We start from the raw sequence: 12070 nt of genomic DNA on the forward strand, positions 1-12070 counted from the left end.
CCAAATTTACCTGATAATCTGAACATCTGGCTGAACCTCAATACCAGGTGCTGCCCTGCCAGCCATGGCATTGCCCTTGGTCCCTGGCCTCACAGCCATGTTGCCCTTGCAGAGCATTTTTAGGGTTGTTTGATACTGGTCTGGTCTTGTGAGGTGAGCACGGAGATTCAGCTCCTATAAAGACCATGCTGAGGAATCACCAGCACAGAGGAATCCCTCAAATTATTAGCCACAGCTCAGCTTCAGTATGAGCTCTTTGTTGAGGTGTACCCAAAGCTAGAGGAAAGCTGACTTTTTCAGTACCACACATTTATGATAGCAAGTAATTAACTGCAGCATGTCTCTATACATAAGGGAAAAAAATCCAGTACCATGTTTCTCCTTATCTCACTAAATTGAGTCAATCACTAGATTCAATATCTGAATCATAAATGTCATCTACAGATATATATTATGGTTGAAAGTCAAGCTGTTATTTCTGCCAGTATGCAAGACTAAACAGTATAAAGTCTCTTGTATCTAATTAGCAACTAAAACAGATATATTAATCTGATTAAAACTACTGATACAGATTATTTGCAATAAATAAAATTTTAAACTGATATATTACATTTACCTCTTATTGAAAATATTACTGCCTTAAATACAAAAATGCACACAGTGATATAAAATGTAGATCTGATGACATGGACTAATAGTTATAGACTATTTTCTGAATAAATAGTAAAAAGTCAAAATGTCATTGTTATAAAAATGCACTGATTCAAAGATAAATACTTGTGTGCCTTTACTATTTAAGATTGCTGGTTCTCTAAGATATCATTCTGAAGGCCAGCTTACTAAATCTCTTTTCTCTAAATGACAAGAGCTGTATCTCAAATTAAGCTGTAAGCACAAAAATACACACCATACCTTTGCTGTATGATATGAAGTACAAGCTATCATATGCTGAATACTCTCATAACATCCTTCCTGTCTCCTTTGCAAAGTAGCATTTGGAATTTCTTGGAGAACAGCCAAGCATTTAATGAGGATCTGTAAATACAAGGGTTAAAAAAAGTTTGGAGTCTGGAGCACACTTACAAGCTTGTACCTCTATACAGCCCATTGTATTTCATGATGAACTTTAAAAATATTTGAAATTTAATGAATTGGATAAAACATTAGCTGTACAAATGCCAATAATAAAATATCCATTTAATTGATCATTGTCAAGATTTCAACCACAGCCCTTTGGGAAAAAAACTACATGTTCACATAAAATCCCAGATATTAATATATAGATACATCATAGATATTTTTGCTGATTTAACTAACATGGAATCCAAGAATGTTTAATTCACTACATAATCCTACTGGAAGACCACTTTAAAATATATTGAGATGGTAAGAATTTCAAATGAAAAAAATATATATTTCCAGTATGCTGTAAAAATAAAATACTTCTTTCTCCATTTTTTTCCATCAGAAACAAAAAGAACATGTGGCTAAATTATTTTTCACTTTAATTAAGAAATCTGAAACAGGAGCCATTTCCAGTGGCTAGCTGTGCCTTTAGCAGGACACTACAGCCAACAATGTCTTAATCAGGAAGCTATCCCTGTATTCAAATAGATGTTTGGTTGCTTTTTATCTAAGCACTCCTGAAAATTTCTCAGGGCCCAGCAGTCCTTCCCTGAGCATCCTCACTTGAGAGCTCCCCTCACACCCTCTGCCCAGGAGCCCAAGAGTGCCAATCAAGCTCAGGTACAAGCCTTCAGTCCCTGCTTGTGCTGTGCTGTGCTCATCTTCAGTTCTTTCTCCTGGATGGACTTTGGACTTGTGTTGTAGCCTTGCCTCCAGCATCTGGCTTCAATTCCTGCATCTCTTGACTTTTTCTCCTGGATGGACCCTGTGCCAGCCCAATAACCTCATGTTCTCTGGACTGCCACTGGATCCTCTTACCAACACCCTGCTCTGTCTGCCATATTCAGATGATGCTGCTCTGTGCCTCACCTGCAGTGCAGTCACCTCATCCTTTCTCACAGAGCAAATATACTTTTATTGCTGCTACCTAAAAAGCTACCTAATTACAGTGAAAAGATTAGCATATTTCTACTGTATCATTGCTGAATCTAAAAAACACATCTGCTGCTTCATAAATGGCAGGGGAGAATTCAGGTACTCTGGTTTTGAAGAGAAGGTGCTTGCTTCTGGAAAGGAGCACATGCCTGAAAACTAAAGACTGCTTTATCAAAACACTGAACAGCCTGCTTTTCTTTAAGAAGAAAACAAAACTGCATATGAAGCAAACATTCCAAATTTTAAAAAAAAACCAAACCAAACCAAACCAAACCAAACCAAACCAAACCAAACCAAACCAAACCAAACAAAAAAAAAAAAAAAAAAAAAAGAAAAAAAAAAAAACAAACAACAAACCCCTCCCCAAAAAAAAAAAAAAAGAACCCAACACAGGCAAATGCTGCTTTTCTTTCCTCAAAATTGCCATCTGGAAATAACATTGAAGTAGAAATGACATTGTAGATTCTGCTACAGTTTAAAATACCAACAATCACCCTGAAGAAACAATCTATACTCTGCAGTTACTTTACCATATCTGAGAGCAGAAGGCGTGCAGCTTACACTGAAGTTATATGCACTGGGGACATATAAAACTTTAAAAGTCTTTTCTTTCCGCTATTAAGAAGTCAAAGCCTAGAGATATTTAGCTCTCCAACTGTACTGCCTATTATAAGTTTAATTTGAATCATTATAACTGCAGGACCTGACAGCTGCTTTGTCTTAAAATGTCCTCACCTGAACTACTGGCACTGAAAAAGTCTTATGATAAATAAGTGGGGCGAGGAGGCCATAACATTGTACAACAGACTGCAGGGTATAACTCGCATTGTTCAAACAGTTGCTAAGTTCAATTGCCACAATCATTCTTTCACATTCTGCTAATCTAGCAACCTGTAAAAGAAAAACACATTTTCATTTAAATATGCATTCTGTTGGTTAAAACATTTGAGAGAGGAAGAAGACAGATGTTACTGCAGTTTAAAAAGCAGTATAAGCAATAAGTAAGATGAAATTTAAAAATGCATTTACATCGACACCTGCTAGAAGTATATTAAAAAAAACACATTATTCCTGATACTAAAGGAAACAATTGCTCTTGATCCAATTGTGCCCTCTGAGTTTGCCCATATAATTTACAAATTGAGGCTGATTAATAATCTCAGACTGTGTGGAATGGAAATTTCACAAGCTAGCCTCTCAGGGTAGGTAAGGGAAGGATAATTCCTTCCTTTCCCTTCAAGTTACCTGTTGCAATCCTTGCAAGTGAAAGTTGATCTTGTGAAGTTACTGACTAATGAATTGCTACCATTGTTTTACAAGTACTTTAGCAAAAAAGGGAATAGAATAAGAATACAATAAAACAGGAGGCAAAGCTTGACTATCCAAATAAAAAGAAAGGGTGTTTTTTATCATTAACATGCCACTATACTGTAAAAACTCTGAAATTAAATATTAGCATATTAAAACCATTAAACCCTATTAGAAGTCACATCCTAATTAATATATGTGTATTAAATAGCATAAATGTTTAAAATTAAAAATTCAAGGTAGATCCTAATAGGACAAAAATAACAATTACTACACTTCTTTCTTATATTATACTCTACCACCACTGAAGTCCAGAAAAATCTTCCTCAGTAGGAATCAGTGGGCTTTGGATTAGACAATAACTGATTCAGAAATCATCATTCCAGCAGGATGTAAATAACCAACAGCTTCTGAAATACTTCAGAAAGAAAGGCCATGAAACCCACAGAAAATGGAGTATTCTGTAAATAGGATTAGTTGATTGCCACATCTATCTTGCAATGATGAAATAAAGCTGATGAAAAAGTAAAATCAAATCCAGTATATTATTTTAAACCACACATACTTGTTCCTTATAAAATATCTCATTGGAACAGATGGAATCACTGAAGAGTGCTCCTTCCATGACATTAATGTCAGAAACAGCAAATATATTCCTCAAAAAGAGGTGCAAGGTAATAGGAGAAGTCTGAGACACAGCTTTAAAACGTAACCTACAAAATACAAAAGCAAAAGAATGGTAAAAGCATGTAAATTATGATTCAGACCTTGCATGCCTGACACTGCATTATAATAAAATGAAGTCTCTAGAGATTACTGTAACTTCTGGAAATAAGAGTTACATATAAAACTGAAAAAAATTGCTTTGAATTTCTAAATTAAAAACTAAATAAATAAAAATAAGACTTATTTTGAAATTGCTATCCACTTTCTACTAATCTAAGAAAACTTTTCCTTATTTGCATTATCTAATCCAGTGAAACTAATTTTGAACTGTTTTTGAAAACTTCAGATGCTACAGCTTATTTATTTTCAGTGTCTCCTTTTACACATTGTTCTTCTGTATTCTGACAATGATACACACAGTTGTGAAGTTCATTACTAAGTATTAGTAACAGACTCCTTTTCAATACTTATGTCTTGTATTACAGGTCTCAAAACAGTCTCTTTTCTTTTGCCTGCTTTTCTATCAAGATATTTTTAGGGTTTTTTTTTCCTTTGCTAGGGACGGAGAGACATTTGTACTTGCTGTATTTTTTTTAATATCTTTTGTTACAGGAAAAATCCTGTGGTTTTGAAGTACAAGAAATAAATTCCTTCTTCTCCTCGATTGTATTTCCTGAAAGAGGGTGAAATTTGAGAAGGAAGATCAGATAGACACATTCACACACTTGACATTACCAGGATACCCCACCAGGGCTTCTGGCTGGAAACACAGGTTTCCTTTTCTTCAGGCTCCCTCTGCTGTCCCTTTAGCGAGTCCAATCTCTTACCTGCTTTTTAGTAAAACTGAAACTGCCTCATACCGCAGCTGTGAGAATCTTCCATGTTAATTGAAAAACCAAAAAAAAAGAGGCTTGGCCATAACCATCAGAAAAGCAAAATCCCTGAAACTGCTTTGCACAGCTGCTTAAGATTTTCTGTCTTTATCTGATTTATGTGAAAAAAGACTCATTACAATATTATCTCTAGAGCTGGTTGTGCTAAAAAATTGCTTATAAAAAAAAACAATAACGACAAAACAAATGCAGAAAACAGCACAATGACTATTCCTGCTTTGTTGCCTAGGCCAAGGTAGATTAAAAAACCCACACAATCATGAAATAGGCTGTATAGTGATTATCTGCAGTCCATAGGCTGTGTGTAAATCCCAAGTGTTGCTATGTCTATGGCTTATTTGGCTTATCAAGACTCTTGGTGCATTTGTATACCTGGTATCAGACATGTAGTGGAACTTCAAGAGCAGACAGTGAAATTGATTATTTGTATTTAGTTATACTGGATGTTAATTCATTATCAAATCACAAATAGCTGACATACATAAAAAACGATTTTTATAATATTTCACTTATATTAATTCATAAAAACTTCTTTTATCTGAGAATAAATTCAGTTTTGATGTATTTCCAAACCTGGACCTATTGAATTTCAGAAAATGTAACCACAAAATTTCTAGCTGGGTTATGAAAAACTTACATAATTATGGTTGAACATCTGAAATTTTTTCAGACAATAATTAATTTTAAATATCTCTAAAGCCCTCTAGCATATGCAAAGATTATTGGTATATTATATAGCCACTCCGAAACAAATTAGCAATCATTTGCCTGTTTTGGTCGGTGTTCTTGACAAAATGTTCACAATTTCTGAGATCTATTGCTCCCTTAATTGGAAAGTCAAAACCCAGTGCATATGATACATTTTGCATATGAAAATGCATCACACAAAACTAATACCTACTTTAGAAACATTTCACAATTATCTTAAGAAAATAGCCATTGTAAAGAATTAGGTGTGCAAATGTTAGCAGTCCCATAAATAACAAAAATCCTCTGCTAATTATAAACCCTTTTTTCATATCACAAGCCTGAAAAAAAATTCCACAACTTAGAACTCTTCTAAATAAAATGTGTACATCTATAATAAGAAAATAATTAAAATAATAGTTAATTAATTATCTATCATTTTGTTTTACCTTTTTTCAGATATAGTCAAATTACTACTTGCAGAAATAACAGCTGCATTGGGAGGTAGTGGAGAAGAATCTGAAACAAAGTAATCCCACATGGGTGAAAATGCTGCTCTGGCTAATCTAAAGTTGCCTGTCTGATAGGCCACCTGCAAAATAAACAAGCAGTTTGACATGCTCATGAAATAAACAAGCCAGATAAAATTATAGGATAAATAAGGTTTCAAAACTCCCAACAACATGTAAATTTACAATTTGTCTAAGAATATTCTGATGTAGTTGAATAAAATACATGTATCAACAATCAGATTCTACTAAAATTAGTGTGGTTCAGACTTAGCATTGGAGAAAGCAAAGGAGTTCCTTGACTGCTGACCTCTCTAACAGCCCTGTGTGGAAAACTGTACAGGCATTGTGCTGCAGTTTTTGAAGCATATAAATTCATCTAGGTTCATTTTTCTTTTGCTAATACTGCAGAATGCCCTTCTGCATGACGGGATGTAAACTAAGCCAAATAAGTAGGCATAAATTCATGTGAATACATTTTACACTGGAATATTTTAGGAAAGCTTATAACTATTCCCCATGATCTCTCTAGATCTATCTATAGGCCTAGACAATTTCACTTTTCTCTGTGTCACAATCTGTTTTAAATATCCTTTAGTAAGAACACAGAAAATTATAATGATCTGACAACCTTTGTGGTCTTTCACAAGATACTACAAAACTAATTTCAATATGAAAATGGTTGGCTTTGATACATGCTAAGTTCAATAACATTTTTTATTCCATTATGACTAACAAGATGATTTCTAGTACTTAGTCTCAACCACAAAAATAAAAAAAAACCAAATTAATAAGAAAAAAGAATTAAGAAAGATGTTAAATTAAGACTGTAATGACAGAGATAGGTAAGAAAACTGAATCCTTTCCACCTCGCCTGATATTTCTGATAATTTTGAGTTAATAATCAACTTACTTAGATATACTATTTTTATGTTAAAATTGTGATTTGTGCTTATCAAGTTTTTGGTAAGAATGCCTCAAGCTCTTACCAGATGTAGCTTTACAACAACCACTGAAAACAAGAAATTACAACCAAATGAAAGTAGGTGTCCATTATCATATTCTAACCCTACCTGAGTTAGATATGCTCGAACAGTAATAGCAGAAAGGGGGGGATAGGCAAGGATTGGCTTAGTCATTTGCCCAACAGCATCCCCAATGAGTTTTCCATCTGAAGAATACGCTGCGACGGCAAATATGTATTTCTCATTGGCATCTAACCCTTGGATTTCAAAGAGAATTTTCCCATCCGCCGGTATCTACCAATAAAAATATTTCTCTAGTTACACTCACTGTACATACCAAAAACAAATTTCAAATTCTAAACTTGTATTATTAAACAAATTATTTAATGGTCTTGGATACAGTCAAAGTACAATCCAGATTTGCAGCATGCCATGTACTAGATCCTTGTATTAAATTCTTGAAAACTATGAGAAAATAATTAAATTATAGGTGAAAAAAAAAATCCGTTTTCTCTGGAATGCTGATGCATACACAGAGCACATAACCTAACAGAACAGTTAAGTACCAGGACCTGATGTTTTTCTAAGATACTTGTGTCCATTTGAACATTCACACAGTGATTGTCCATGCTTGCAGTCACTGAACTGAAACATTCTGTCCCTGAGCTGCGCTTCCAGACAAAGACCATACTGGTCTCCTGCAAATATGCCACCTTCTTGTATCAAATATAGTTAGAGGTATCTCTGGTCCTTTCAGCACCATTAACAGCACTTTGGAGTCTGGGAAGCAAACAGCATACTTTCAAGATCTTCATTTTTCCTTCAAGTAATTGTATATTTGCACTTTAACATCACGGCTCACTCCTAAGAGGATTTTCCATCTTCCTCTCCATGATCAATCTGACTTACATAAGGAAGATTTGAAGACTTCAAATCGAAACAAGAAAAAAGCACCAGTGATGGAAGCATAACATGAGAATCAAGATCATCAGAATGCAGCACCAACACAATGCTCTTATTGAAACAGTCTGTCCTTCATAAGGAGACCTCTGAACAACTGAAATCCCCTCAGATGCTGGAGCTGAATCCTGAACTAGCAGACCAGAAGTAAGAGTACAACATCCCTTTATGATAAATTGATAGATCACTCAATCCCCAAGAACACTAAACATTTTTCTTGGAGTCAGAAGATAGAGACTGTCTGCAGATCAGCATTTTGCAAAAGCATATTCTAAAGCAAACAGAAGTTCTATTGCAGAGGTGCATGGTTAACCTCAGGTTTGTGTGTATCCAGTTCCTGTCAGAGCCAAGATGGTCAGTGGCTTGGATGGACTGCAAAAAATTCACAGAAAAAAACATCTGGCAATGGGGTGAAAGTCACCTGTCAGACACTTAAGTCAACTGATACAGGATGGAATATTGAAACTACCTCACTAAACATCACAGGAAGCTTGGTTTTGTGGATTTGATGATCAGATATCAAGAATAACATCAAAGCCTCTACTGCCAGTACCTACACACATCTTCTCTTTTCATATGCTTTCCTTTAAGGAGAAGTGCCAGGGAAACAGGTGCAAAGGGGAAGATTCCCTCTCCATCACCAACACAAGTATATCAGTATAGAGCTTGCTTACAAAGCCAGGAAAGCCTGAAATATCAGGCAAAAGAGGGGAGATCATTCTTCTGTCACAAAGCATAAGACCTGCCCTGCAAAGAATAGAACTCTTCTTAAAGATTTCCAGATATAAAAATGATCACTGAGGAGATCAGTGAGGTGTTAGACTACAGAAAAATCTGCTGAAGAGTTCGTGCTGAAGCTTTCTTGCTCCTTTCTTAAATCACAAAATGCACAGTATTTGGATGGCTCATTGTATGTTGCCATACAGGAGGATAATGCAATAGCAGGCATGAGTGAATGAAAACCAGAACTTTCTCAGTCTGTGCAAAAACACCAGAATGTGATCCAAAGTGGGGGGGAAAAAAACCTACATAAAAATGCAAAACCAAACCAAACCAAAAAAAAAAAAAAAAAAAAAAGAAAGAAAAAGTTAAAGGTCAAATTGTAATGAACAAATAATGTAGGAGTACAAACAAAGTCAACATGATCAGTCATAAGTAATTAAAGATGTGTGGGATGAATCACCATAACACATGTTCACAGAATGAAAGGGAATGAGCATGAACCTAGAAATAAACTGTGTCTCAATGTAAAGGTTATTGAAAAAGTTATGTTATCATGCTGCCACAATTAAGTAAGGCAATATCTTATTTAGAAGAAATAGCTGATAGAAGTTACACAATTAAGAAGAGGAATGATTTTTTATCTATTTAAAATTTCTCTTTTATTGAATTCCTGGAAGAATAGTGTCTAGAGCACACTCTAGAAATACTTCATATACTTTCTTTTAATTTTGCCTTTCTTAGATACCACTCAAAACAACATAGTTATAACAAGGCTCACATTTGTTTAACTTGAAGCTTTTGAGAATTTAATTTCTTATTAAAAAAATATTCCTGGAAATGTTTTGGAGTAAAGATAGAAGAGTTAGTCAAAGGTTTAGCCAGTTATATGGTTTTTAAAAATGTGTCAGATAGAAAGATTTAGACAGTTGGGTTTTTTTAGAGGAAGAGAGGATTACCTAAACAAGTTTTACCTCTGTCTTACCTGTTCTCCTGAATTTTGAAGTTTATTGCTATTTAACCTTACTTTTGTATTACTTCCTCCTGCTACAGAGCCCAAAATACAGTACCATGCAACCTTTGAAGAAAACGAGAACAAAATTAGTTGATGCACTGTATTATTTCCAATTTTTGCCTAAAGTAGCATGCATAAATTTTGTGAAAACAGTGTCTGCAAAAAAACTCAGTCATAAAAAATTATAGTCTAACTGCATTAAAAACATCAATTAAATTATTTAGCTGGAAAGCTACTACTAGTGGCAATAAAAACAGATGATTTTCCATTATCCTAACCCAACCTTGAGTTACCCTATTCCTCAAAGCTATCCCAAAGCCCAAACTCCACAGGTCATAGATATAAAGTCATCTAGATCCATTATTTGATCCCTGTAATGGTATTCTTCTAAAGTAGGCGCTGGGTACCAATTCAGCAAACTATTTGAAGACAGATCCTTAAAATCAAGCAAAAGAAAGGTAGGTATGACATCTCTTCCTTCTGTTGTGTTAGCTGCAGAGCTCAGCTTCCTGTTATCAACCCTGCTGAGGCTGAACTCAATCTCACTGTCTGTTATCAGTGTAGGAGCTGAAGAGCATCAGTCCCAAGAGTGAGCTCTAAGGGACCCCACTCATCACCATCCACTACCTATACACAGAGCCATGGACTACAACTCTGGCTGTGTCCATCCAGCCAATTCCTTATCCACTGAATGGCTATTCATCCATCAAATCCATCTCTCTTCAATCTGGAGATCAGCATGTCATTACAGAAGTCTAAATGATGACATTTGTTGGTGTTCCCCTGTTGACAGTTTTTCGCATGGTGTTATTGAAATTGAGAAGATTATTTTCAGCAAATGAGCCTCAAGGTCTTAGAATTTCACAGGTATTTTGACTCCTAGTACAAGAACTATATATGTCTAATTAAAACCTAGTCACACATTTATCCTAAGAAACTAACTAAATCCTAAAAATTCAGTTAGTAACTTCTACATTAAAAAAATACCTTTCCTGTCTGATCAACAGCTATGTGTTAACCTCAGAAAAAAATTTGTTTTAGACTGTCTCAAATTATAAGAATAGTAATCACAGTTCGCCATCTAGTGGCCCAAGATGCTGTATTCACACTCCTGTATCAAACAAAATGAAGTTTGAACATATAATAAAACAAATGAACTACCAAACTTTAAATTTATATTTTTTTAAATTTTATTTTCAATTCAGTAAGGATAAAAATTATAAACTTTCCCTAATTAAACTATTTGAAATTTACTCATAAAATAGCAATAAAACTGCAGGTTATGAAACAACAGTTCACAGAAACATTACCACTATTAATAAGATTTGAGTTCCAACTGGGTGTATACACATGATAATTTTGAAGAAGCCTGCAAAATCACTATGAAAATTTCTCTCTCAAGAAAACTGTAGCTAGTGTATTTTTCATACTTCAGCCTGTTTGAATCTGTTCTGGACAAGGGAAGGTGAGTAAGGTGATTTAGAACCGTCAGAAGGGATTTACCAAGGGCAAATCAGGGCTGAATACCACGACTGGCCTCTGTGATAAAATTACTTGATTAGCAGAGGAAGGGAGAGGAGTAGGTACTATTGACTTTTTGCAGTAGTGCATGGTAGGAGAAAGAAAAACAATAGACCTAAATTGAGGCAAGGGAGTCTCCAACTGTACATAAGAAGAAAAGTTTTCTATGAACATGTTGCCCTGTTGGAACACACTTTCCAGAGAAGCTCTCTCCAATCTTGGAAGTTTTCAGAACTGACTGCATAAAGCTCTGAGCAAACTAGGTTAGTCTCACAGTCAATCCTACTTCAAACAGAAGGTTGGGCAAGAGACCTCTCCTAATACCCCCCTATGATCTGCACAGTCCTGGGACTCTACGTGATTAACAGAAAGTGGATTATTTCCACCTGAACCATGCCACTTCAACACTTTGTTAACAGACTTCAGTATGGTACTTTTTTGCATCACATGATGTAACAGTCTTGCCTCTCTTCAGAGAGCAAATAGGAGTACGTCAATCCCTAAGCAGAAAATGAGCTTTTGATAAGTGGAATAAGTAAGTATTAGACAACAGAAGCACCAAGGGACATGATGCACGAGATTAAGAAAGTCTCATGCAAATGTGAAGATCAAAACAGTGAGTCACAGAGGAAAACTGACTCAGAGGAGAAAAAAAAGGATACTTAATTAAGTCAGAATAACATAATCCTCTCAGGAGCAAAGAAAAATGTGTTGGTATAGCACTGTTGAAACAACTTCTTCTCTTGTGTATGGTTTAGTTATTTG

General features: G+C 35.1%; 1 protein-coding gene across 1 annotated transcript in view; it reads right to left on the reverse strand.

The window, feature by feature from the left end:
- The window catches only part of CFAP54 (cilia and flagella associated protein 54), a 107358-nt gene that overhangs the window by 64169 nt on the left and 31119 nt on the right, over nucleotides 1-12070 (reverse strand). The window contains exons 22-27 of the mRNA XM_056482515.1: nucleotides 9755-9847; nucleotides 7198-7383; nucleotides 6065-6207; nucleotides 3935-4082; nucleotides 2797-2952; nucleotides 913-1035 (exon numbers count right to left, since the gene is read on the reverse strand). Coding sequence (XP_056338490.1) covers nucleotides 913-1035; nucleotides 2797-2952; nucleotides 3935-4082; nucleotides 6065-6207; nucleotides 7198-7383; nucleotides 9755-9847 — 849 coding nt within the window. The remainder of the gene's footprint in view (nucleotides 1-912; nucleotides 1036-2796; nucleotides 2953-3934; nucleotides 4083-6064; nucleotides 6208-7197; nucleotides 7384-9754; nucleotides 9848-12070) is intronic.

This window comes from Oenanthe melanoleuca, chromosome 1A (genome assembly GCF_029582105.1).
Source record: "Oenanthe melanoleuca isolate GR-GAL-2019-014 chromosome 1A, OMel1.0, whole genome shotgun sequence".
Lineage (NCBI taxonomy): Eukaryota > Metazoa > Chordata > Aves > Passeriformes > Muscicapidae > Oenanthe > Oenanthe melanoleuca.